This window comes from Ornithorhynchus anatinus, chromosome 2 (assembly GCF_004115215.2).
Source record: "Ornithorhynchus anatinus isolate Pmale09 chromosome 2, mOrnAna1.pri.v4, whole genome shotgun sequence".
NCBI classification, from domain to species: Eukaryota; Metazoa; Chordata; class Mammalia; order Monotremata; family Ornithorhynchidae; genus Ornithorhynchus; species Ornithorhynchus anatinus.
In genome coordinates this window covers 113,026,430-113,054,318 of record NC_041729.1, presented here as the reverse complement: position 1 = coordinate 113,054,318, position 27,889 = coordinate 113,026,430, and the positions used below count along the sequence as shown (strand labels likewise).

General features: G+C 44.5%; 2 protein-coding genes across 3 annotated transcripts in view; one reads left to right on the top strand and one right to left on the bottom strand.

The window, feature by feature from the left end:
• The first annotated feature begins 310 nt into the window (after positions 1-310).
• CNMD (chondromodulin) lies at positions 311-18,228 on the top strand. Of its 2 annotated transcripts, none has more exons than XM_029058058.2 (7): positions 311-460; positions 985-1,128; positions 8,170-8,310; positions 10,662-10,775; positions 13,152-13,305; positions 14,459-14,625; positions 17,600-18,228. In XM_029058058.2, the coding sequence occupies exons 1-7, from the start codon at positions 389-391 to the stop codon at positions 17,810-17,812; spliced, it is 1,005 nt and encodes a 334-aa protein (XP_028913891.1). In that variant the 5' UTR covers positions 311-388; the 3' UTR covers positions 17,813-18,228. The 2 variants fall into 2 exon arrangements, with proteins under 2 accessions (XP_028913891.1, XP_028913890.1); XM_029058057.2 differs by having other exon boundaries at positions 17,597-18,228.
• A 4,797-nt stretch (positions 18,229-23,025) lies between these two features.
• The window catches only part of SUGT1 (SGT1 homolog, MIS12 kinetochore complex assembly cochaperone), a 46,805-nt gene continuing 41,941 nt past the window's right edge, over positions 23,026-27,889 (bottom strand). The window contains exons 11-13 of the mRNA XM_029057627.2: positions 26,766-26,856; positions 25,812-25,993; positions 23,026-23,560 (exon numbers count right to left, since the gene is read on the bottom strand). Coding sequence (XP_028913460.1) covers positions 23,459-23,560; positions 25,812-25,993; positions 26,766-26,856 — 375 coding nt within the window. The 3' untranslated portion in view covers positions 23,026-23,458. The remainder of the gene's footprint in view (positions 23,561-25,811; positions 25,994-26,765; positions 26,857-27,889) is intronic.

The window sequence follows — 27,889 nt, the reverse complement described above, 5'->3', positions numbered from 1 at the left end:
AGGGGGCAGAGCGCCCCTAAACTGGAATCCACCAGGAAAATAGCTCCCTGGCAGAGTTGATTTGGGGGTCTCCAGGAACACAGACCCCTTTCGGGAGAACACAGACCCCCCCCCCCCCTTAGGGGCCGGGACAGTCCAGAGGTCCGGGCTGCCCGGGACGAGGAGAAGGAGAGAGCCTTTCCGCTGGCTCCGGGAGGGCAGGGGGCGGGGAGGAGGGACAGAAAGGGGCAGGGAAAATGCGAGGGGAGGGATGGGATGGAATGGGACGGAGGGAGGGAGGGGAGCGCTCTCCTCTGTGCGTGTGTTTGAAATGCCCATCCCGTCGGGGCCGGGAGAAGCAGAGAGCTGAAAGCTGGACGCCGAGCCTCTCGCTTCTTCCCGCGCTGCCATGGCCGACGGCTCGGACAAGGTGCCCATCGCCCTGGCGGGGCCCGACCACCCGGAGCGCAGCCGCCCGCCCGTGAGTCCGACCCCGGACCCCCAGACTCCCAGACCCCGGACCCCGGCGGAGCTCCCCTTCCCCCCGTGGGTGGTGCTTGCGGGGGGCACGGTTTGGGGGGGCCCCGGGGCAGCCGACTTGTCCGTGCGGGTAATACTAATTTGTATTATTATGGTAAGAGGATATTTGTTAAGCGCTTACCATGTGCAAAGCACTGTTCAAAGCGCTGGAGGGAATAGAAGGTGATCGGGTTGTCCCACGTGGGGCTCACAGTTTTCATCCCCATTTTACAGATGAGGTAATAGGCGCTGAGAAGTGAAGTGACTTGCCCACAGTCACACAGCTGACAAGCGGCGGAGTCGGGATTAGAACCCATGACCTCTGACTCCCAAGCCCGGGTGGAGGGCTGCAGGGCTGGGAGGGGTCGGGGCCCGGGGCGTCGGGAGATGAAGGGCCGCAGCCGTGGGTCCCCCGAGGGTGGTCCGGTCCTGGGGGGGGAGGTGCCCCCGGGCGTGCGGTGACCCCCGCCCCCGCTGTCCGTGCAGGCCTACACAGCGGTGTCCGGGAGGCCCCCGGCCAGCCCGGGCCGGCTGCTGCGGGCCGGAGCCGTGGTCCTCATCTCCGGGGCGCTGCTCCTCCTCTTCGGGGCCATCGGCGCCTTCTACTTCTGGAAGGGGAACGACAAGCATGTGAGTACTCCTTCCTTCAGTCCTATGTACTGAGGGCCCGCTGTGTGCAGAGCCCTGTACTGAGCGCTTGGAGAGACACCGGGGCGGGACGGGGCCCAAACCCGGGGCCCGTACACCCATCCCACCCCCTCCTTCGCCCCGCGCTGGCCCTGCTCTGGGGCTGCCAGTGGCCAGTGGAGCTGCCCCATCTCATCAGCCTTGGGTTAGGAGATGACCCCTCCCGGCCACGCCCCCCTTCTCTCCAGCAAACTGGCGACGAAGCGCTTAGTACAGTGCTCTGCACACAGTAAGCGCTCAATAACTACTAATGAATGAATGAGACACTGGCAACCCGAGTGGGTGGGTTGGTATGTATGTGGTTGGGGGACGTAGGGGGGAATCCAGGGGTAGGACCCTAAGGAAAGGGGGCCTGGAAGCAGCAAGCGCTAAGAACCAGCAGGAGCCAACTGGACAGTAACTACAATTAAAGTCACCGTTTTTGTTAAGTGCTTCTTATGTACCAAGCATTGTACTGAGCGCCAGGTTAGATGCAAGATTATCAAGTTGGATACGGTCGTTGTCCCACATGGCGTTCAGACTCGAAGGGAGAGGATGACTCCCTCTTTTTAGGCTTTATTTTAGAGATGAGGAAACTGAGGCCGAGAGAAGCTATCATTTGGGGCGAACAGGCTTTTAGGCCCCATTTTACAAATGAGGAAACTGAGGCCGAGAGAAGTTATCATCTGGGGAGAAAAGGGTTTTAGACCCCATTTTACAGGGGAGGAAACTGAGGCCGAGAGGTTCTCATTAGCCTAAAGTCTCACAGCAGGTGAGTGGCAGAGTTGACATTGGAACCCAAGTCTCCTGATTATCAGGTCTGGGCTCTTTCCACTAGATCCCCTGGCTTCGGGATGGTGTGAGTTACAGGTTTGTCTTCAAGTCAGTACCCCGCCCTCTGTGCCTAAGCCAAAGAGAGAATATTATGGATTTGTAGAAGCATTAAATGGTTTCCAACTTCGTGCACTGGGGTGCTCAGGCATTCTGTAAGGTATGTTGGCTTTCACCTTTCTACGTTAAAGGGCCAGTCTGTCTCTAAACATTCAACGATACCAGAGGGGGCTGATTTCCAGTGGTAATGGGGAACAGTCCATCCCAAGAGCACACTAAAAAGACTCCTTTATAATAGATGGCCTCAAATGATCTGTTATTTCTCTCTACCATCAAGAAATTTCATTTGTATGAGCAAATTCCAAGCATTAGAGAAAATGGCACAGAAAGCGATTCAGCCATTTGCATGTCATATCATCCATAGAAAGTACTCCCCCCTCCAGCCCCACTGAAAAGCCTGAAGCAGATTACCTACCAGATAGTAGCAAATTAGCTTAGGAGACCCTTTGGAATTTAGGCACATGCTTTTGTAAAATCGAAATTGCTTACACAGCTCCTTTTCTGTTTTTGAAGATCGTTATATTCCAATTTCAAATGACAAGACAGGAAACCATATTCAGGATTTATTTTTACAAGAGACAAAGAAAGAATCTGGATGGAGATTGATTTCCATGTATGCGTTCATGAGTGATATTGGGTCTATACTGCTTTCCTATTGGGGCATTTATATTTAAAATATAATTTACTTGAAAAATCAAATATTTTAAATATAAACAACTTCAGACCACATTAGAACGAAAGAATAGCTGTGGCTTTTATTATTGCACCCCGTTTTATTGTGCTGCATTTTAAACCAGTGCCAAATGCTATTTATTCAAAAACATTTACAGTAAATAGTAGTGTTGGTAGTGGTACAAGACGTTGTGCTTGGGAAGAACAAAGAGCCTGAGCCGGGATGTGGTGAGGAAGAGCAGAAGATCTTCTCCTTATTCCGCACTTCAAGGTGGGTTTGGGACTGCCACTGCTGCAAGATGACTGATGGGCAGCACTCTAAGAGCTCCTCATTAGTCGCTTGTGACTGAGTCTATTATGAAGACTTGGCCTGAGCCAGGCAGTCCAGCCCAGGTTTCTGAGTGGGCCCAGTTTTTCCGGATGAAAATGCTTGGTAAACCAACTGACTCATGGACAGAATGGTTAAAGAGAGAAGGGCAGCGAACAGGTGTTGAGGGAGTGTTTTGGATCTAGCCCACCCACCCCAGCCAACTCTTGAGATCGAGCCCACCCACCACTGTTTACCCCACTCCCTTCCATCCCCCCACCTTGTGCTTTTCCCATCTCTTCACTTCCCTGCCTACCACACACCACCCCTGCAGCGGGGATGTACCCAGCTTGTTTCATTGCTCCAGTAGGTACTCACCCTCCTTCCCCAGGCACTGTATCCTTTTCCTCTCACCCACTGACACTCTATCATTTCCTTCATCATCTCATCCTCCTCAACTCTTTGCCCCTCCCAGACTCCCCTCATTCACAGTCCCCCTTACGGAAATGCTTTCACCCTGACATCCATGAGGGGAGGAAATGGAGAGGCCAGGCAGGATAGGGAGAGTTCACTCTGGCATGATGGTATTTGTATTTGTTTGTGGAGCACTTACTATGTGCCAGGCACTGTACTAAGCATTGACAGAAGGACTCACTTCCTCTTTGGAAGCCAAGAGACCTCTCTATGAGCACATGACTTTTGGCCTGCTCTCCCACCCTCCTCCTTCTCCAAAGCCTTGCCAACTGTTGTTCTCCTCTCCCAGCAGCCATGGTGCTTTTGGTCATGGGCTCCTGTTTTGACGACCTCTGCCATCTTCTGTGGGTTTGAAGGGAATGTTAGGTGACTTGGAGGCAGGAGTTGGGCAGAGAGAACAGGGGAAAGAAGATGAGGAGCTCAAATCCATAAAAAGCTAGCTCCAAACTTCTGTGCCTGAATCTCGAATAAGAATCAACACGAAAGCTAGTAGGTTCCTCTTCCAGTTTCTCTAGTCCAGTACCTCAGCTCTTAGGCTTCATTTTTGGATTATTGTATCCTTAACTATTTATTTGTCTGTAGGTAGACTTATAAATCTTAGGTTGCATTGTGTTAAACTCTGGGATAATTCAAGGTAAACAGAATAGAAATGTCCCCATTCTTCACAGGTTCACAGCCTAAACTTTGTACCACTTTACTAGTGTAGGGACAAGTCTAGTGAGGAGTTAGCATGGCCCAGTGGAAAGAGCATAGGACTGAGTCAGGAGGTCTGGATTCTAATCCGAGCTCTATTCCTGGTTTGCTGCGTGACCTTGGGCAGTCACTAAAACTTCTCTGTGCCTCATTTTCCTCATCTGCCAAGTGGAGATGATACTTGCTCTCCCTTTGAGCCCTCATTGGGTCAAGGCCTATATCCAATCCAATTATCTCGAATTTTCTGGGGTGCTTGGCATATACTAAGTGCTAAATAATTAGTAGTCATAGGAAATCAAGAATGTCCACCTAGGGAATCACCCTTAACCTGAAGGTGACCAATTTTTTCCCCACTCAGGACCCGTGCGGCTTTCTGCCTCACCAGAGAATCTAGTTCCAAATCTTAACCTTGTTTCGTCTGAGACTCGGAATACCCTGATGAGCCAAACTTTAAAAAAAAAAAGCTTTGGATTCACTGACAGTCTCCTGGTTCTCCTCCTATCTCTCTAGCTACTCCTTCTCAGTGTCTTTCATAGACTCCTCCTCTTCCTCCCTCCCTCTAACTGTGTAGGATCCTCAAGACTCATTTCTTGGTCCCCATCTGTTCACCATATAGTCCCCATATAAACCCACTCCCTTGAGCTTCCTCACTCCTGTGGCTTCAGCTATCATCTCTATTCAGACAGTTCTCAAATCTACCCCTCCAACTCTTACCTCTTTCCTTCTCTGCAGTCTTCACCATTCCTCCAGCTTCAGGATGGCTTTACTTGACTGTCCCACTGACACCCTCAAATTGAGCATGTCCAAAATAGAACTCATTTTCCCTCTCAAAGTCTGTTTTACCCCAGATTTCCCCATTATTCTAGAGAACACCACCTTCTTCCCTGTTTCACAAGCCTTGTAACCTTGGTATGATCCTCAACTTATCTTTATCATTCAACCCATATATTCAGTGTGCCTTTAAACCCTGTCAGTTCTACCTTTGCAACATTTCAGGAGTCCACCCCTTCCTCTCCATCCAAATTGCTAGTACAGTGATCCAAAGCACTTATCCTATCCCACTTTAACTTATCCTCTCAGTCTTCCCTGCCTCCTGTCTCTCTTCTCTCCAGTCTATACTTCACTCCACTGCTTAGATGGTTTTTCTAATAAAAAATTTCATCAAACCGAAACTCCTAACCGTCGACTTTAAGGCACTGAATCAATTCTCCCCCTCCTACCTTCCCTTGTTAATCTCTCACTGCAACCCAACCCGCATACTTTGCTCCTCTGACCCCAACCTACTCACTGTACCTTAATCTTTTCTGCCTTGTTGCTGACCCATGACCTATGTCCTTCCTCTGGTCTGGAGTCCCTCCTCTGTCATATCTGACAGACTACCACTCTCCCCATCTTCAAAGTCCCACTAAAATCACATCTCCTCTGAGAAGCTCTCCATGACTAACCCCTCATTTACCTTCCCTATTTGTCCTTCTACATTGCCTGTGCACTTGGATCTTACCCCTTAAGCACTTTGATGCCCCACCCCCAGAACTTATGTACATATCCTTATACTCTGCCATTTCTCCATCTGTAATTTTTTTAGTAATAATAGTAATAGTATTAAGCATATACTGTGTGCAGAGCACTGTACTAAGCACTGAAAGAGAATAGACAAGGAGGAATTAGACATAGTCTCTTAATGTCTGTCTCCCTCACTAAACCGTAAGCTCCTTGAGGGCAGGGGTCACGTCTACCAAGTCTCTTGTACTCTCCCAATTGCTTAGTGCAGTGCTCTACATGCCGTAAGGGCTCAATATATAGCACTGATTGATTGAAGACCACCTCTAGGAGAAAACAAGACCAATAGGAAGAACGTGGTGTCCAGAAAATCCAGGCCAAATTTTTCTCATCAACCAGGGCTAGAGTCAAGCAGAGGCATACCCTTCCATCCCTAGCCAGTGCCTAGCGAGTGGAAGGCCCTCTGCTACAAGTCAATGCTCACCTGTCCTGGGCTGCAGTGGCATGGGAGAGAGTCGAGGATGGAGACTCAAGTTTACTACACAGAAGAGGCAATGGTAAACCACTTCCATATTTTTACCAAGAATACTCTGTGAATACACTTCCCACGCCATTGCAGATGGAGGTGGGCTGTTCTGGGTGAGATGTGTCCATTGAGTAGCTATGGGTTGGAAACGACTCAACAGCACAAGACAAGCCTCAATATATTTTGACCACTCTAGTTGTAAATATTTTTATGTTTGTCTTCCTCACCTCATCTCTCTCATTCGGCCCACTTATTCACCAAATCCTGCTGGTTCAACTTCACAGCATCACTGAAATCTGCCTTTTCCTCTCCAGCCAAGCTGCTACTATGTTGAACGTGGCATTTAAAACTTGACTTGATTATTGCATCAACCTAAATCAGTTGTATTTATTGAGCACTTACTGTATGCTGAGCACTATATTAAGACCTTGGGAGACAGCAGAATTGGCAGAAACGATCCCTGCCCTCGATGAGTTTACAATTTAGAGATGAGCTTACAATCTAAGCTTACTTGCTGACCTCCCTGTCTCCTGTCTCTCTCCACTTAATCATATTTAGTGAGTGCTTGCTGTGTGCAGAGCAATGTTCTAAGCACTTAAGGGAGTACAGACACATTACCTACCCAAAATGAGCTTACAGTTCAGAGATGAGTTTACAGTTTAGAGATGAGCTCACAGTCCAGTCCAGACTTCACTCTGCTGCCCAGATCATTTTTCTAAAAAGTATAGTTCAGTCCATGTTTCCCTTCTCAAGAACTTCTAGTGGGTGCCCAGCTACCTCCACATCAACAACCACCTCCTTACCATCTGCTTTAAAGCACTCAGCTTGCCCCCTGTTTTCTTGCTAAAACCTAGCCCACTCATTTTGCTCCTCTAACACCAATCTACTCACTGCACCTCAATCTCATCTACCTTGCCACTGACCCTTGCTCACATCCTCCCTCTGACCTGGAACTCCCTTCTGCCTCCTATCTGAAGGAAGCACTCTCCCCACCTTCAAAGGCTTTTTAAAATCACGTCTCCTCCAAGAGAGCTTTCCCAAGTCCTCATTTCTCTTACTCCTTCTCCCTTTTGTGTCACCCTTGCACTTCAATATGTACCCTTTATTCACCCCACTCTCAGCCCTACAGCATTTATGTAATATCTATAATTCATTTTAATGTCTGTCTCCCCCTCTAGATTGTAAGTTTCTTCTAGGCAGAAAATGTGTTTACCAATGCTGTTGTATTATACCCTCCCTAGTGTTTAATACAGTGCTCTGCACACAGTAAGGGCTCAATAAATGCCATCAACTGATTGATTGAGCTCCTTGTGGTCAGAGATGGGGTGACTTCTTTATTCTATACTTACGAAGTGAATAGTACAGTGTATTGCACAAAGTAGTAGGCCCTCAATTAATGCTATTACTACTACTCCAGTCAATCAACAGATCATATTTATTGAGTGCTTATTGTGTGCAGAACATTATACTAAGCTCTTGGGAGGATATGATACAAAAGAGTTGGTAGACATATTCCCTGCCCACAAGGAGTTTGTAGTTTAGAGGGGGAGAAAGACATTAAAATAAATTATGGGTATGTTTGTAAGTGCTTTGGGGTGGAGGATGAGATGAATATCAAATGTTTAAAGGGTACTCCATTCTTGCTATGCCTTGTTGAGCCCAATGGATCCTTTGCCCGCCCCTATTCTCACTGTTAGAGAAAAGGCAAGCCAATCATTTTTTGAGAACGGTATCATTGAATGGTTTATATGTACGTATGTATGTGTGTGATATATCTATATATACTAGATATATCTATATATCTATGTGTAGATATAAATCTTAAACTTAGGAGCTTGGGACTTCAGAATGAAAATAATAGTCTACACAGAATTCTCCTTATAGGTTTGTTTGTGTATTTGTAGGTTTAAACAGAATAAGAGTAACTCCTGTTCTATTACAGATTTATAATGTTCACTATACCATGAGTATCAATGGAAAAATACAAGAGGGATCAATGGAAATCGATGCTGGGAATAATCTAGAAACCTTTAAAATAGGAAGTGGTCCTGAAGAAGCCATTGAAGTTCATGATTTCCAGAATGTAAGTAAATATAACACTTTTGAAGGATTCAGTCATTCGTGTTTCAAGAACTTTTCCAAATCAAAGTAATCTCTCAATCAAATCTTCCCAGGGTTACATGAGTTTTTACTGTTATCTTCGTCTCTGATAAGTGACATATTGTTCTCTCAGAAAAGAAGGAAAGGAAGTGAATAAATTAGCATCCCTGGTTTCTCCTACTTCCAGAAATAATAATAATAATAATGTTGGTATTTGTTAAGCAAATACCAACATTATTATTATTATTATTATTAAGCGCTTACTATGTGCCGAGCACTGTTCTAAGCGCTGGGGTAGACATAGGGGAATCAGGTTGTCCCACGTGGGGCTCACAGTCTTAATCCCCATTTTACAGATGAGGGAACTGAGGCGCAGAGAAGTGAAGTGACTTGCCCACAGTCACACAGCCGACAAGTGGCAGAGCTGGGATTCGAACTCATGAGCCCTGACTCCAAAGCCCGTGCTCTTTCCACTGAGCCACGCTGCTTCTCCGAAGCAAATCAAACTACCTTTAGAGCTTTCTGGCTAAAAGAGTAGCAGTGTGGTCTAGTGGGTCTGGAAGTCAGAAGGACCTGTGTTCTAATCCCAGCTCCACAATTTGTCTGTTCTGTGATCTAGGGTAAGTCACTTAATTTCTCTGTGCCTCAGTTACTTCATCTGTAAAATGAGGATTAACACTATGAACCCCATATGGGACATGATCTATGTCCAACCTGACTAGCTTGTATCTGCCCCAGCACTTAGTACAGTGCCGAGCACATAGTAAGTGCTTAACAAATACCAAAAAAAAGAATTATTTTCTCATAAAGTCCAAGAGTTTGGGGTAGAAACTAGTATGCTTGAGTGAGCATTTCTTTTTCTGGACTATGGTTTGTCCACAGGAAACTGCAAAATTTACTTCTCTAAATTAGGTAAGAAGTTAGACCTTAATTGTAGTCTTTTAACATTTTTTAAACTCCTCTTAAACTCCTACTATGTAACAGACACTGTACTAAATCGTGGGGTAGATACAAGATTGGACACAGTCCATGTCCCACTTTCAACTCCCATTTTGCAGATGAGGTAACTGAAACACTGAAGTTAAGTGACTTGCCCGAGGTCACACAGCAGACATGTAGGGCAACTGGGATTAGAACCTAGGTCATCCGACTCCCAGGCCCATGCTCTTTCCACTAAGCCACACTGCTTCAAATTCCCCATTGAGTGGTAGGTGTGGGAGAGAGTGAAAGAGAACACAATGTCTGAGGATGAGAGAGGGGAACGTGGAAGTGTTCAGGGAGGCCTTGGGAATACAAGGTTTAATTATTAGTTAATATCGATTAAGTCCTAACAATGTGCAAAGCACTGTCCTTAACTCTAGGGTGATTTCCTGAAAACTGAGCCCCTTGAGCTGTCCATGGCCCTCAAGAGGCTCCCAATCCGATGTGCCACCTATGTGCCAGGCACTGCACTAAGTACTGGGGTGGATACTAGCAAATCGGGTTGGATATAGTCCCAGTCCCCCGTGGGGCTCCTACTCTCAATTCCCATTTTACAGATGAGGTAACTGAGGCACAGAGGAGTTAAGTGACTTTCCCAGGATCATACAGTAGACAAGTGGCAGAGCCAGGATAAGAACCCATGACCTTCTGACTCTAAGGCCCGTGGTCTCTCCACTACACCATACTGTTTCTCCAAGAGAGAACCCAGTTCAAATTCAAGCCATTACGAAATGTCAACGATCATCCCTGCATTCAGTTCTCCTGTAACACAAGGGTTGTGTTCTTGCAGTGCCCAGGTGTCACACTTTCGTACTCTCTGGGTCCGACGCTATATGCAGGCGTGAGAAGCAGTGTGCCTCAGTGCAAAGAGCCCAGGCTTGAGAGTCAGAGGTCATGGGTTTGAATCCCAGCTCTGCCTCTTGTCAGCTGTGTGACTGTGGGCAAGTCACTTAACTTCTCTGTGCCTCAGTTCCCTCATCTGTAAAATGGGGATGAAGACTGTGAGCCTCATGTGGAACAACCTGATTACCCTGTATCTACCCCGGCGCTTAGCACAGTGCTCTGCACATAGTAAGTGCTTAACAAATACCAACATTATTATACAGGCACACAAATCATTTGTTCAAACACCGCAGCATGTGCTACCTAAACTCACCCATGTTGGCAGACCGAAATAGGCAGTGAAAACTCATGTTCTGGCAGAACTGAGTGTACTTGAAGGGGGACTCTTCTTCACATTAGGATGGTTTATACACTCAGAACTTGGGAAAACGTTGTCTTGGTTGGTTTGTCCAACTGTGGACTGAGAGGGTTCCATCGGAGGGGACTAACCTCTAGAAATTTATTTTGTAGGGCCTCACGGGGATCCGCTTTGCCGGAGGAGAAAAATGCTATATCAAAGCCCAGGTGAAAGCTCGTATCCCTGATGTGGACATGGTGGCCAAAGAGAGCATCTCCTCTGATCTGGTAGGTTGGATTCATTAATAGGGGGTACTCACTCCCAGAGATTTTTAGCAACTTGGTGTTAAACCGCAGTGTGGTCCTGATGGGGGGGGATCAGCCACCTGCCCTGTCATGGGCTCGCTAGCCAAATCCTCAAAGGGCAATGTTGGAAACTCCCATATTTTTTCTCCAAACACCTCTTCAAGGGGACTGAGTTTACCCAGGGATTGTGCTCAGCCTCGCTGGTCCCAGAGGCATGGGGCTGTGAGGGAAGTTGGGCAGGAGAGGGAGGGAGGAGAGGCCATGAGAAAAACAAGTGGAAATTAGGCTGTCTTTCTAGCAGTTAAAAAGTGGAGGGGCAAAACCTCTTCCTTCAGAATGAATATCTTCAGGGAGCTAAGAGGAATAAAGTACCTGGTACTATAGGAAACCTGATTCTATCTCATCCCCCATATATGGGGTGAGAGCCGACCCTTTGGGTCCTATCTACGTATTCTAAGTGGGTTGTGTGTCAAAGTAATTGCATTGAACATGTCTATTAGGCCTATTCCCTTCCAGTGGAATGCATTTATAAAAACATGAACCTCAGTTTTGCTTCCCGAGATTTTAGATTAAGATGTGGTGAAACCATATGCTCTCCTAGCAAATTTCTTCAGCTCTGCGTAGGAAAAAAAAATGGCTCCTCATAAAGATAGTGTAACCAAAGGGCTAAGTTAGAGCCATTCATATTTAAAATAAACCACTGGATTAATGGATAATATTGGCTTGCTAAAGTAACATTGAGTATTTTTAAAATTCTGCTCCAAGCCCAAAGGAGAAAAAGTAAATGAGGTCCCACTTTAACTCAACATAAAGGATGGAGTGTTTCATGACTCAAATCTCCTGTAGATGGGAATCAACACAAGACAGGAGAAAACTTGGCAAAAATAAATTTGTCTCCTGGGTTATCTGACTTCCCTCAGCAGTTTACTATAGAGGAAAATCCAGAGTCGAACTCTGAAATCCTACTGGTGTGCTTGATGCTAGAGATATCAGAAATGTGTTTGGCTACTGCTAGGATAGTTATGTTAACTAGTACTTTGATTTAAAACATTAAAGAACCCATCACTAGCGCTTTTCTCTCTGTCACTTTGAAGATAAAAACCAAAACCTTAGAGAGTTCTCACTTCAAAAAAAAAAATTAAAGGGATTTCCTTATACTTTTTCTTTTAATCTCAACCATCAGATTAATCAAGTAATCAGTCGCATTTATTGAGTGCTTAGTGTTTATATGGTACTGTAGTAAGCTCTTGGGAAAGTACAATATAAAGAGAGTTGCTAGGCAGTTTCCCTGACCACAAGGAGCTTACAGTTTAGAGGGGGAGACAGACATTAAAATAAATGACAGTTATGAACATAAATGCTGAGAAGGGGGTGAATATCAAGTGGTGAAAGGGTACAAATTCAAGTGCAAGGGTGACACAGAAGGGAAAGGGAGTAAGGGAAAGGAAGTCTTGGTCCAGGAAGGCCTCTTGGAGGAGATATGATTTTAATAAGGCTTTGAAGGTGGGGAGACTGATGGTCTATCAGATATGAAGCAAAAGGGAGTTTCAGGCCAGAGACACTTAGTTGATTGATCAGATTAGCCTAAAATTGAAAGATGGACTCAGAAAACCTACCTACCCTTTAGAACTGGGTTTTGACTTGCCCTGCCATCACAAAAAATAAAATATAAGCATGACACAAGGAAGGAAACCTGAAGGTTACATAGATTACAAAATGAAGCAACTTTTCTAAAGCATTTTGGTACTGATGTCACAGGAAGCCTGTATAAAATATTTTAGGAGAGCACCTACCAATCATCAACAGTATTTACTGAGTATCTCTTCTATGTAGAGCACTATATTAAACCCTTGGGAGCATACACAAGAAGTAAAAGACACAGTCCTCTTGGTCTTTTGGTTTGCAGCCAAATGGAGTCAGGCAGATGCAAATTATCTAGTGGGAGGTAGTTTGTAAGCTCCCTGTGGGAAGATATGTCTACCAACTCTACTCTCCTAAGTGCTTAGTACTGTGCTCTGCACACAGTAAGCACTCAATAAATATCTTGGATTAATTGAGAAGGAAGAATAGAGCAGAGAGTAGCTTTAGTATGTCAGGATGAAGTAGATGAATTAATAATTGAATATACTGCATGGATTAGCCTTGGTACTGAGTCTTCAGGACCAAGAACCTAGGCAAAGGAATTTATTATAGTGATAGTGGCTTGCTCAGGGACATTCACACTGTCTCATCCCTAGTACAAGTGTTGAGGTGCTCTCATCCCTAGTATAAGTGCTAAGTATCCCGAGTTTGGATAGAAATATGCCCCATCATCCCCTCTGCCAAACTGAGAATGTATTTTGTTTTGTCTTCTTATAGGAAGGTAAAATCATGCCGGCTAAATTTGAAGAAAATTCTCTTATCTGGGTGGCTGCCGACCAGCCCGTCAAGGATAACAGCTTTCTGAGTTCTAAAATCTTAGAACTTTGTGAAGATCTTCCAGTTTTCTGGCTTAAACCAACACATCTGAAAGGTAATATTTTCACCATAAAATATAAATTACTCCTCCAAATTTGAATTTGTTCTTTAAGAGTCCCCCTAATGTGCTAGTGATGGAAAGAAGGTAAATCAGATTGCTGGGCAAAATAGAGCGGTTCATTCCCAGATCTCCTTGGTTAGCAAAGTGGAGACAAAAGAGAGAGATGTGACTCTTAAATGAAAGTGAGAGAGGAATCTTCCAAGGTTGATGTGAAGTATCTTATTTAGTTTTCCATTTCACAAATACACTCCATCTTCACATCCATTCCAGATTCTCTTCATTCCCTGAAATGTTTAATAATAACTGTGGTATTTGCCAAGTGCTTACTATATGTGAAGCACTGAATTAAGCACTGAGGTAGATTCAAGATAATCAGGTCCTATATGGGACTCATCGTTTGAGGAGGAGGAAGAACAGGTAACAAAGCCCCATTTTGCAGGTGAGGGAACTGAGGCATAGAGAGCTAAGTAACTTGCTCAAGGTCACACAGCAGGTAAGTGGTGGAGTCAGGATTAGAACCCAGGTCCTCTGACTCCTAGGCCCATGCTCTTTCCATTAGACCCCCTCATCCAGTGGAGGAGGGGCTGGCTGACCCTGCTTAGAGCCGACAGGATCCAGCTCCCCTGAGTTCCCAAGAGTTCCTGGGTTGACCTGGTAGGATCTGTTCCTTGAAGCAGGACTCCCCATAACAGAGACTTAGGCCAGATACAGCTGGTCCCCGTATTCCTGAAATACAGCTGGTCCCCAGTATTCCTGAAGTGTCCCATGGGCTCAGAGGATTCCAGGCTGAGGCCCTGGGATGTCTGGAGGCACGTCAAGACCTGGGAGGGTTATCGGCACTTGTCATCCTTCTCGAAACTCAGCCCTGGAGCAAGACTATGGGCTGCTGGGAGCCGGCTAGTGGGAAAGGCTGGGGGGGCAGGGGCTCTGCAGGGAAGTGCTTTCTTGGGCCCTTTTGCCAGTTTTTGTGAATCAGCAGGGGGAATCCATCATGCCCATGCGGCTTGGCTGGAAAGGAAAGGTTCTCTCAAGCAGTCAGCTTCCCTGCCTCCAGGCAGATGCATGCTTGCACTCTCCAAGACAGGTGGGCTGAAATGAACTTGGGAAAGGGAAGGTTGGAATGCCTTCCTGCCGTGATTCCTTGCAGAAAACCAGAGAGAGAGAAGAGGAGCCAAAAGGAAAACCCGTCAAATCACACCCAGAAGAGTCAGCAGTGGGCCCCGGGGCAGCCCAAGGCCTCGGACACTGGCCAACGAGACCTGGCCTGAGGTACAGGAGGACACTGAGCCGTTCAACCCGGAGAACCCTTACCATGTGAGTGCCAGATGATGCTAGCGACAGTCCAAGAGCTCAGTTCACGAACCTGAAGGAAATGGTTTCTGAACTGTCTCGGGTTTCATTGCTATTCTGAAATATCTCCTATTGGCTATGGATGACATAATTTGGTGTCACTGAGGCTAGGCCCACTTAGAGAAGACCAGGCTGTTGTTATTCTGGATTGATCTTGCTGACATAAGTCATATCTTCAAATTCTGTATTATTTATATTAATGTCCATCTTCCTGTCTAAACTGTAAGCTCATTGTGGACAGGGAACATGCCTGCTAACTCTGTTGCATTGCACTCTCCCAAGTGTTTAGTACAGTGCAGTGATAGGATACTTGGAGAAACTTGGTGATGATTACCCTCCGGATAGCCATCCACACAGTTAAGGATGTTGGATGATTTATTCCTAAATTGTATTGCCCACGAAGGGTTTACAATATACTGGGGAAGGCAGACATTAAAGTAGATTAGGGATAGGGAAAATATTGGAGTATAAGAATGACTACATAAGTATTGTGAGGATGGGGTGAGTTTCAAGGTCCTTAAGGGGTTTACAGTCAAGTCATAGTCGACGCAGAGTGGAGGGTGGCTAGAGGAAATAAAGGGCTTAGTCTGGGAAGGCTTCTTGGAGAAGGTGGATTTTAGGAGGGTTATGAAGGTGGGGAGAGTGGCTGACTGTCAGATATGAAAGGGGAGGGAGTTCCAGGCAAAAGGGAGAACATGGGCAAGGGATCAGTGGAGAGATAGATGAGATTGAGGTACAGAGAGTAGGCTGGTGTTAGAGGAATGGAGAATGCAGGTTGGATCATAGTAGGAAATCAGTAGGAAATAGGAGGGAGAGAGCTGAGCGCTTGAAAGCCGACAGAAGTTTCTGTTTAATGTGAATGTGGTTGGGCAAACATTGGAGATTTTGAGGAATGGGAAATATGAACTGAATAGTTCTTTCAGAAAAATGATCTGGGCAGCACAGTGAAGTAATGACTGAAGAGGAGAGATAGGATGTAGGAAGGTCAGCAAGGAGGCTGAGGCAATAGTCAAAGTGGAAAAGGGTGAGTGCTTGGATCAGGGTGGTAACATTTTGATAGAGAGGAAAGGGTGAACTCTAGAAATGTTGAGAAGGTAGACCAACAGGATTTCTTGGCAGATACCCTTGGAATTGAGTTCAGACCCAAGTGGTGCAAACTCTTCAGTCATGCCTGTCTGGACCCCTGATTTTCAGCCCAGGAAGTACCAAGTTTGTTTTATGCTCTACAGTAGTGCCTGGCACATAGTAAACGATTAACAAATACCATCATTATTATTATTACAGTAAGAAGGATGTGGAGAAATCAAAGCAAATACAGAACATCAAAAAAAATGATTAAAGTGTTGAATAATGGAACTTCTAAAAAGGGTTAAAGGGTTTTGGGGCTTCTTAAACTGGAGAAAAAAATGGTGGCCTCCTGACAGATGCCTTGACAGAGGGTATTTATTGAGCAATTCTTTTGTGCAGAACACTGTATTAAGTTCTTGGAGAGTACAAAACAGTTGGTAGACACAGTAATTCTAAAGGGTTGTTCTAGGGCAGGCATGGGTCCATCTGTGCCAAAACTCCTAAGGAGGTAGCGGTGGCAGACATGAGTTTATACCGCAGTGAGGCTTTAGAATAGGGAAAATTTTTATATTGCACTTTTATACATGTGGTCTTACATGTTGTTGTTGTTTATGATATTTAAGCACTTAGTTTGGGCCAGGCATTGAGCTAAGCATTGGGGTAGATACAAGCTAATCAGGTTGGACACAGACCATGTTCTACATGGAGCTCACAGTATTGTCCCCATTTCACAGATAACATAACCAAGGCACAGAGAAGTTGTGACTTGCCCAAGTCACATAGCAGACAAGTGGAGGAGCCGGGATTAGACCTCAGGTTCTTCTGACTCCCGGGTCCATGCTCTGCCCAACAGACCATGCTGCTTCATATTACATATGCTATTATATATTCTTACGTACTTCTGATTTGTAAATTATTTTGTCTGTCTCCCCTGCTAGATTATGAACCCCTCGTGGGTAAGGATGTCTTTTGCTGTTTTCCAAATGCTTTATACCAACTCTTTTGTATTGTACTCTCCCAAATGCCTAGTACAGTAGGAGCTCAATAAATAGATTGACATTGATTATTCTGTAGTGCTCGGCCCACAGTAAGTGCTGAGCAAATACCATTGATTGACTAAATGATTGACTGAGGGCTTGTCTGGAGGCAGAGGGATGGATCTGATGATCTCTTGAGGTTCTGTCCCACTCCAAGATTGTTTCCATCAGGGACTGTAGAGGTAATGTTGTCAGGAGTGGGTGAGTTGTGCTTAATATGGATGTCGAGGCCTGTTCTATTTATTCAATAGACCTACTCAACATCATTTTACTTCTTTGTTGGCTAGACTAGTAGACTACTTTAATTACAGCACTTAGGCCAGCACTGAAAGGGATAAAAGCTTAAAATTGAAAAAGACCTTATGAAAGTCTTGATGACAGAGCCTTCTGGGTTGGGATGCCAGATCCAGCTTTGCCACCAAAGTGGTCATAATAGAACTGAGGCGGTGTGTGTGAACTGTGCTACCTGGGCCTTTCAAACTGCCCGCTGGTGTGCTGGGGTACAGAAGAGGGCACAGCCAGATTCCTTGAGCCAATGCAATTTTGACTTTTTTTTTTAAGATTTTGAGTGGACAAACAGGTTTTTGGGGTTTTGGTTTTTTTTTTAAAGACATTGGGAGAATCATCTGCCCCCCCCACAAAGACCAATTGAGGATCCTGTTCTAAAATCACTATTGCACAAATGACCAGAAGCCCCAGCAACAATCAGTGGTATTTGAGTACTTACTGTGCAGAGAACTGTACTAAGCACTCGGAAGAATACAAGAGTCAGTAGACATGATTCCTGCCTAAAAGGAATTTATGATCTCTAAACCTTTTTTTTGTCCCAGCAGCTAGAAGGCGAGGGCATGACCTTTGACCCCAGGCTGGACCACGAAGGCATCTGTTGCATCGAATGCAGGCGGAGTTACACCCAGTGCCAGAGGATCTGTGAGCCCCTCGGAGGCTATTTTCCCTGGCCCTACAACTACCAAGGCTGCCGCTCAGCCTGCAGAGTCATCATGCCCTGCAACTGGTGGGTTGCGCGCATCCTGGGCATGGTGTGAGGTGATGCTTTCGCCACCCAGGAGTGACCGGCAGCGGCAAGAATGAACTGATGAAAGACTAGAGCCCAAGAGCCCCAGAGAACATTTGGTTCCACCACCTTTGCGTTGTCCAAGCTAGGTCACGGTCACCATGGATGTTTTTAAATTGATAATTCAGCTTTTACAGTCTGAGTGCCACCTCCTGTTGAAAGGAACATGGAAAACCACAAGGTTTATCAGCTTTAGATATCCCTTGGCTTTCATTTTATTTTTTTTTTTTTGCTTGTAAATTTGGTCTGCCAATATTAAGCTTACTTGTAAATTGTCTCACAGTATGGAGGTGAAAATGAGTGTCCAGCTAAGCCGGGAGCTCAGCCTCACGGCTGGAAGGACCTTCCAGCTACATCTCTGACAAATAAAACATGACTTTAAACTGCTCCCTGTTATTGAAAGAGTTGTCTGATCTTTCATAGTTTTCTAATGAAGACCCAGAAAAAATTTCCTAGAAAGGCTCCAGCTGGGGAGGTTAAGTGGGTACCTTTTATATCACACCCATTTCATGCTGAGGCCTCTTTCCCTTTCAGATTGTTTTGGTTCTGGCCTAAAAGACATATTTGTAAGCGAAGCAGGCAGCTCTTAAAGTTATCAGTTCCTGGAGATCATGAACATGAAAAAATGAAGAAGTTGAATACAAGGACAATTCGGCAAGATGAGTGGGTGATATGGGGAAGAGAGAAGGGTCTTTCTCATCAATTTTTTAAAAAGTGGTGTGTGTGTTAAGTGGTCATTATGTACTAAGCACTGGGGTAGATAGATGCTAATCAGCTTGGACAGACCATACCCCACTTGGGGTGCACAGTCTTAAATCCCATTATATATATGAGCAAACTAAGGTACACAAGTTGACTGCCCAAGGTCACAGAGCAGACAAGTGGCAGAGTGGGGATTAGAACCCAGATATTTGACTCCTAGGCCCATGTTGCTTCTCGTTTCTGAACTGATGCCCAATGCATCATTTCAATCTACTTTTGGTAAGTGGCATTCAATGCCACTGAAGTCATTCAGTAACAGGGCAGCCTCCTTTGCCTGGCATTAGTTGACACAGCTGTTTGGCAAGTCTACCCCAGGAAGAGAAATAACTTGTTTGTCCTTAGTAGAGCCAACTAAGTCTCCCAAGCATGACCGAGCCATAGAAATCCAAATGGTAAATCAGGAGGGGAGAATCAAAAGTGTCTTTTTCAGACAAGTTTCACTCCACTGGTCCCATCTTTTTGACTCTTGAAAGCTAAAAGGAACAACTTTCCTAACCAAATGAAAATAAAACTGGGATTTTTAGAAGGCTGAATAAAAGCAACCAGGTGACAGAAGGGATCAACACTGCTAAAATATCCCTGCCTTCCCGCTGCTATTTTAGCTCTGAAGAGACCACCACAGTAAGAACCCGTGCAATAACACTAGGTCAGTCTGGTGGTCGATCTGGCACATGAGATTTGGTCTCCAAAAATGAAACCGGGATACTTTGAGGACCCTCGTGACACCTGCCCTCTGTGGTCTTCTCAGGAATATAAATGACCCATCTAACCTCCTTTTCTCCTTCAACACCACAACATGAACTCAAACCCATTACATAGCTCTGGCTTTCCTTAAAATAACCCATTATAAGCACCTCGTTGGTGATTTTAACCAAACTTTTCAATATCAATGTTTTCTGCCCACAACTTCCTGTGGCAACTAATTCCCTATGCATGTCACCTGCTGGGTGAAACATTTCCTTTTATTTTCAGACTCCTATTTTTAAACCTCAATGGGAGCACCTTTAAGTGGTGCAGAATTTGGTCAATGACAATTCTCTGTTCATCATGTCCACACTCTTCATGATTCTGTAGACCCATTTAGATGCTGACATTGCCAAAAGGCTGATTCTTCACTGCTGCAAATTAAACCTGAGTGCAAAGTTAGCTTATTTTGTGCTTTCTTCAAATCTGGTGGATATTGATTCATGCATGCATTCGATGATCTTCACTGGTTTCTCTATCCTTTCCTAATGTAGTCCCTAAGCCTGGCCACACTACACACTTTGAGGCTGATGATGGTAAAGCACAGCGGACAGCTTACTTCCTGACTCTGACATACTATGCTTCCATTGAGAGGTCTAGTTAGTTCCATGTTGGCTGAATTTAAGAATCAGGATCCTTTTGAGTTCATTTGGCCCAGGCCCCTACAGGAAGATGTCACCCAGGTGGTTAACAACTTCGTTAGCCTATTTTAGCTAATTTATCACACAGAAATTCAGCAGCATGGCTCATTGCCAAGTGCCCGGGCTTGGGAGTGAGAGGTCATGGGTTCAAATCCCAGCTCTGCCACTTGTCGGCTGTGTGACTGTGGGCTAGTCACTTCACTTCTCTGTGTCTGTTAGCTCATCTGTAAAATGGGGATTAACTGTGAGCCTCACGTGGGACAACCTGATTACCCTGTATCTACCCCAGCACTTAGAACATTGCTCTGCACATAGTAAGCGCTTAACAAAATACCAACATTATTATCTTTTTCCTTATAACCAATACTTCTGTTTTTTTAAGACAATTTCCTTCTTTGGACCTCAGTTAACATGAGGAACTGACCATATTTATTTAAAAACAAAAACTTCATAGGTTTGAAGATGGTTAAATCACACTTTAGCCTCCTCTCAGCTTTAACCCCAGTTCTTTTACTTTTCTCCCATAGGGCTTATTTTCCAATCCTTTAATCATTTCTGTCATGCTCCTCTACACACTTCCAGTTATAGTCCTTTTCAAAGAAGCACTGTTGCCTAGTGGATAGAGCATGGGCTCTAGAGTCAGAATGACCTGGGTTCTAATCCTAGCTCTCCTGCCTGTCTGCTGCATGTCCTTGGGCAAGTCACTTAACTTCTCAGCCTGTTACCACATCTGTAAAAAGAGGATTAAGACTATGAAGCTCATGTGGGACATGGACTGTGTCCTACCTGATTAGCTTATATCCTCTTGGCACATGGTAAGCACTTAAATGCCCTAAAAAAGTGCAGTCAAACTGGGCAAAATAAGAGTCTAACCTGGGCACCTGGGCTTGTTTTCTGTTTCTTCCATTTCTTTTCTCTTGACTTCCAATCACCTCTATTACTTGCCTGCTGTGTGACCTTAGGCAAGTGACATCCTTTCTCTGTTTCCTCATCTGTAAATAGCCATTCTCTCTCCTACTTAAGACTGAGCACCCCATGTGGGACATGGACTATGTCTAACCTGATTATCTTGAATCTAATCCAGTGTTTAGCAAATACAATTATTGGTTTCTTTAATAATGGCACTTCACTGCCAACTCATTTAGTTTGTCAGATAGGATGCCTGCTTTTTCTGGTGATCCATTCTCTCCTCCAACCTTTGTCTGGCCAGGTCTTCTGCCACAGAGGAACCATTTCAGGCAAGGGATCACACATGATGTATTCCCCTTGTAATGACTCAGACTAGCAGCCTTGCCCATATCCCAGCGCTCAGAACAATGCTTGGCACATAGTAAGTGCTTAACAAATACCATCACCACCACACATCTTCAAACTGGAGATGGGACATTCTGGGAATGGTGAGGAGAGCCACTGGAAGCTACACATCTTTCATTCAAATTATTTACTTTACACTTCCCGTGAGCAGAGTGTACTAAGTGCTTGGAAGAGTGCAATATAGCAATAAAGGGACACATTTTCCCAGCCCACAAAGAGCTTACATCTCTAGTCTGGCCCAGGACATGAAGATGAGTTACAGTTACTGCAACCTTTCTTTACCTGGCTAGCCTGTCATATGCTGCCCACATAATAATGTTAATAATAATGTTGGTATTTGTTAAGCACTTACTATGTGCAGAGCACTGTTCTAAGCGCTGGGGTAGATACAGGGTAATCAGGTTGTCCCACGTGAGGCTCACAGTTAATCCCCATTTTACAGATGAGGTAACTGAGGCACAGAGAAGTGAAGTGACTTGCCCACAGTCACACAGCTGACAAATGGCAGAGGAGGAGTCAAACTCATGACCTCTGACTCCGAAGCCCAGGCTCTTTCCACTGAGCCATGCTGCTTCCCTGTCAAGGAGCCGGGGCCTGCCCCGCCGCAACGGACCATCCAGCTCCATCAGGCTCTGCGGGAATATAGGGGAGCCTGACCCCAGCATGAAGGAAAGCCGCCAGAGGTCAATCACATTTGGGATGGGCAGGAGTAGTAGGAAGGGAGGAACGGGCATCAGTGTCCCTCCTCATCCAGAGCTAGGCTGACAACTTCGGTGGTTCTGGTGGGAAGCTTTCCATCTTCCTGAACTTTCCTCTTCACTGCAGCCTCAGGACTGCTCAGAGATCCTCCATCTGCTGATGGGAGAAGAGGAGGAAGAGGAGCAGGGACTCTGCACTTCCTGGCTTAACTGGAGAGACCTCATACATCCCCAACATGTCAGAAGCCCCCAACACCAGCAGTCTCATGTCTCCCATATCAAGAAAGACAATTTGTAGATCCTGAGGAAGTGCCCTGTCTGATCTTCCCGTAATCTTCCAGCTTTTCCTAAAGTTTCAGTCCATTTCTTTTCTTCCACTGTGGCTAACGCCTAAAGAACTAACTTTTCACTAGCCAGTACATATTTGCATACAGATCAAACGGTACTGAGAATTACAGGAGTGTCTATCTCTAGTTGAATAGGTCACTGCAGCTATCTACATTGCAGAACCACTAGAATAGACCTCAAGATGCATCTCCAGCTAGAAGGGCAACAAGTGACAGCCAGTGTCCCAGAGAGGTACATCACTGATACTGGTTTCCCAAGGTTTGGGATGGTCCCAGCCAGGAAAGGGCTCCTGCTATCTTCTTTAGAACTCATGGAATGATGGGGGAGAGGTGGAGAACAATCCTGCGTCTAAGATTCAGGGGATGGTGGGGAAAATCACTGCTTCTGGAACCTGTTCCCACTAACCTTCCCTCTCATTCCAACCTCTTAGAAAATCTGGCTTGGGATGCAGTATATGAAGCATCATATTTCATTGCATGTAGCAAGATGAATAGCAAGGGCCAAAATTGGAACTTAATTACTCATACTCCCAACGAAGAACCAAGGTTGGTATCTGACTCAAAAGCAAAATAACTCTCAAATGAGAAACTTGCTTCCCTTGCTACTGATAAGCTTGCCCAAAATTTCTCTTAGAATCCCTCCAAGAAGGAAATGAACCAAACATCTTTATAGAAAAATTATATTTACAATTTTATTTGGAAGCAGAGTTAGAGAGCAAACATAATTTAAAACAGAAGTTGAAAAATGTATGTTTACCCAAAGTTGCCAGATCTAATAAATTATTAATAGAATACTGTGCATCAAAAATAAGGCAATAATCCTACATTCCTTTCACCCCAAATTCAGAATTTATCTATCTATAAAATGAGACATAATTCAATTTCATTATAGCTGAATCCCTTGATGGCATCAGTGATGGAAAGTGAATTTGCATTCTTGATCAGACCTTTTAAAATACCTGCAGGAAAAATTTTCTACAGCAAGGAAGTGGTAAAGGGGTATAATCTTCCTAGAGAACACTCAGTGCTCAAATTCAAGAATGCAATTTCTATACACAAAGGGCATTATTAAGTGAATATACTCAAAATACTGATAGCAAATTTAATTTATTTAGAATTTTTTCCACTCCATGTCATCAGGAGGATTAACATCTACCTTCCTTTTACCTACATCAGACCAGTTGGTACTCAAAACTGTGCCTCCAGACTCCATCTGCAATGAAGAACAAAAACAAAAACTGAGTTAAATGATGAGGTCACGGATTATATAAAAAGTTCCACTTTCTTTCTAAAAATGCTCTTTTCAGTGTCACTGAAAGAGTACTTTCAACCTTAATTTACTAACAAGATTCATATTTAGGACACCATTTCAATTTAGGAAGAGGTCTCAATGCAAATTCTGGTGCCCCAGAGGGAGACTAATATTTAGTATTTTTTAAAAAACTATGGTACACCTAATGGAACTGAGGGCAGACTAAGGAATCTCACCAATGTACAGATCAAAATGGGATCTCCAAAAAAGTTGCATAAACCTTCCCAAAAAATCTTTAAGGCCAAGAGAACTTTTTATTGAGTGAGTTCAGGCTCAACCATGCCCGGAGTTAGGAGAATTGACTAAATGACATCTGAAGCGCTCTTCCTTAGTTTATGAAGCTCTCTGCAAGGGTTTCTCTTTCCATAAGTCAAAGCTACTGCAGTGCACTTTTAATATGAATCTACACAAGATACCAGGGGTTGGGAGAAGATTCCCCACAAAATGGAAATGGGCCTGGTTGGGAATCCAGGGATTCCTGAAGACAGCTACATGACCACAACTCCGAAAATAGGGTTAGTGGTCCCAGTAGGGTACTCAGCAACAGATGGCCATTAAGGAGGCTCCCACTAAAAAGCTGTTACATCTGCACAAAGCAAAGAGCCTAAGTACTGATGACATACATGTCAGAGGTAACTTTGGCTCATGAAATAATAATAATAATGATATTGGTATTTGTTAAGCGCTTACTATGTGCCGAGCACTGTTCTAAGCGCTGGGGTAGACACAGGGGAATCAGGATGTCCCACGTGGGGCTCACAGTCTTAATCCCCATTTTACAGATGAGGTAACTGAGGCACAGAGAAGTGACTTGCCCACAGTCACACAGCTGACAAGTGGCAGAGCTGGGATTCGAACTCATGACCTCTGACTCCAAAACCCGTGCTCTTTCCACTGAGTCACGCTGCTTCTCAATGAGCAACCAGAAACATAAGATGGCCTAGGGCTTCAGATCAGAAAGAATTAAGTCCCCTTAACTGGAACAGGGAGCAAGTTTTCCAGGGTAGGGAGAAAAGAGGAGTGGCAGGAAACAAGAGATGGCTGAAGCTCATTACTGGCAGGGGACGTGTTCTGCACATATTAATTGCTCAATAAATACCACTGATCGACTGAAGCAAGGGCTGGGGTGGACTAGATGCTGCACCCCTCTCTGGCCCAGGCCCACGGGGGGTAGGATTGCCTCCCAGAGACCTGGAGCAGTAGCACATGGCAGCCTAACAACAGTGAAATTGAACATCAGGCATTTACGTGCAAGCCAAAAAGCAAGCGAAGGAAGAGCCTCGTATGGTCCGCATGCTGAAATTTTGGCCAGCCCTGGAATATAGTTTGAACTTTATTTCAATAGAATACTGATGAATTTATAATATTACTTTATATTCTGAAACTCAATTCAGCTCTTCATGTTACACTGTCTGAGCAAAAAGGATGAAGCAAAGAAACGAGTAGTACCTATACCATTTCTTTCTTGATAAGACTCAAATACTGTCAACCTCCTGGAGTTACTCCTTAAAATGCTGCAGACATTTGAGAAAACAAGACTCACACTGAGGTTTGGTGCAGCCACTCTAAGTGCTTTAGTCCACAGCAGTTCAGAACAGGAAGGGACTAATCCAGTCAATCCCTCTGTATGAAAATTTCAAGTAGGCATAAGTTTCTAAAACAGATACTATCCTCTCACAGATGCCGAACAAGCCTTAATAATCATCAACTGTGGTGAGGATTTGTTGGTCAAATTCAGTCACATGTTGGTCTGAAGAAACCATGTCTAGCCATACAATGATCCACAACAAAGAGGTAGGGTGGGAATCTGCAAACGTTATCATCTGGGGAGTTTCTGGCCTAGTTCCTTTAAACTTTACAGGCTTAGTGTCAGTCAATCGTATTAGAGTGCTTACTGGTGTCAGTATCCTGACTCTAGTGTACTCTCCCAAATGCTCAGTACAGAGCTTTGCACACAGTAAGTGCTCAATACCATAGGGATATTAGAATTATGGCTCCTCATTCCTCAGTTTAATAATTCCAGTATGCAGACAAACAAAATCATCTGGTAAATTAGTCCAAAGAGAGGACCCAAGACTATTTAATCAATTGCCTTGTTAGGACTGCTACAGTTCGCCACAATTTACTATCTTTAAAAAAGTTATTATCTTACAAATGACTTGTTCATGGCACGTTTCACTTCATCGGTCCCATCTGAATAAATCTGCTGAAATAATTTGTTCAAAGCCGCATCGCCTTCCAATTTTTCATTCTTTTCTTCTTCTTTGATCTCACCAACCAATTTATCCCAGTTCCTTGTATAATGAGATGATGATGGATATAGATGTTTTGAATCTGTGAATTTGTTAGAAGAGATTTATGAGCAGGTTTGGAAACATCCAGAATATGAAACATTCTGCCTCTATTGTGAACTAGATTTTAGCCCACATTAATTCAATATGTAATTTGACTCCAGAGTCAGAGGGGTAGGGGTGGAGTGAGGTAGACTAGAAAGAAAAGGCATATGGATGCATCTGCCTCACCCCTTCCCGGAGGGCTGGACCGTGAAGATGAGGCTAACACATTTGGGTGGGGATAAGCAGGAGTGTAAACCCGTCATTGGGCAGGGATTGTCTCTATCTGTTGCTGAATTGTACATTCCAAGCGCTTAGTACAGTGCTCTGTACATAGTAAGTGCTCAATAAATACTATTGAATGAATGAGTGCCTCTTGGGGCCGGCTGGCATGGTCTTCTTCCTCCTTCCTAGGAATGTCATCTCCCTGAAGCCCAATACCAGGCTCGCACCCATACAATGTCAAGTACCAAAAGCATAAAGGGAATACCCTGAGTGAACCTTATCAAGATCTAAAGTTACAAAATCAGCCATCAGGTTCGAATTCCACTTTAGGGACATGCTGACATTCAATAGCCAACTGCTCTGAAATCTTATTTATGAAGTTAGGCAATCTTTTTCCGAAAGATTGTTGAACTGTCTTACGGTCTCTATGGAGGAAACTTCTCATTGCTTTTCACCTTGGTCAGATGATGAATGTGGAAGGAATGTATATTACTTGCCTGTTACATGACGAGCTATAAATGCAAACATTTAGAAACCAGAAAACAAACCTGGGGTGAACTGTTTGGACATGGGTATGTCTCCTTGCCCCTCCAACTTCTCCCATCTTACAGCCTCTGGTTTCTTCATTTTTATCTCTATCTATAAAGAAAAAAAAACCTATCATTCAAGGTGATAAATGTATAGAGGTTTCGTTTCAAAAAAGTTGTATTTTTTTAATCAAAACAATAGCTGATATATTTTTCTTTCATTAGAAGACATGCAGAATATAAAGAATACATAAGAAAAAGCTTTGTTATCTGGTACAGGAGAGTGGAAGAATCAGTTACTCAAAAATCTGGTGGACTAAAGGTCAAGGTCATCCAGGAAATCATGCCTAACAGGCTACATGCATGGACATTATCCAGGGCTAGCTTATCAAGAACACATAATTAGGAGTAAATTGAACTGCTCCCACTAGCTTGAGGTTCTCCTATTTAGTGGGGATGGAGCTCCTGGAAATCACTCAGTGTTGAAGCAGATAAGCTGTAAGTCTATTCTGAATAAAACAGTCCTTCAATGACTCTTTGGGAAAAGTTTATGCCTGGAAATTCTGGGAAACTGGGGGCGCTTGACTTTATATCAGCCCCCTCCCTTGCCTGAGAGGTTGCAAATGCATTGGGGGGAGGGGACTATCAAAAATGCTGGTTACTAGTGCTAATTGGCAGTGTGAGATAAAGTAGATTTTATTAATCCTTATCTCTAGGTAGAAATCTTATCTTTCAAAAATACAGCAAACATACTGTACAAAACTAGAAAGCAAGGGTTTAGATACATTTTCCCAAAGAAGCAAACACTCATCTACTTCCTATGTGGTCTCAATTCAGCACGTCTTTGAATATAAAATCAATCGCAGTTATTAGGATTGAGAAGCAGAGAAGCGGTGTGGCTCGGTGGAGAGAGCCTGGGCTTGGGAGTCAGAGGTCATGGGTTCGAATCCCAGCTCTGCCACTTGTCAGCTGTGTGACTGTGGGCAAGTCACTTAACTTCACTGTGCCTCAGTTTCCTCATCTGGAAAATGGGGATTAAGACTGTGAGCCTCACGTGGGACAACCTGATTACCGTGTGTCTACCCCAGCGCTTAGAACAGTACTCTGCACACAGTAAGTGCTTAAATACCAACATTATTATTATT

Excerpts from the sequence above, each read along its gene's own strand:
- CNMD (XM_029058057.2), top strand. The coding sequence starts at position 389 with ATGGCCGACGGCTCGGACAAGGTGCCCATCGCCCTGGCGGGGCCCGAC. Across the intron at positions 1,129-8,169 it reads GGAAGGGGAACGACAAGCAT|ATTTATAATGTTCACTATAC; the intron begins GTGAGTACTCCT and ends GTTCTATTACAG. Across the intron at positions 8,311-10,661 it reads AAGTTCATGATTTCCAGAAT|GGCCTCACGGGGATCCGCTT; the intron begins GTAAGTAAATAT and ends TTTATTTTGTAG.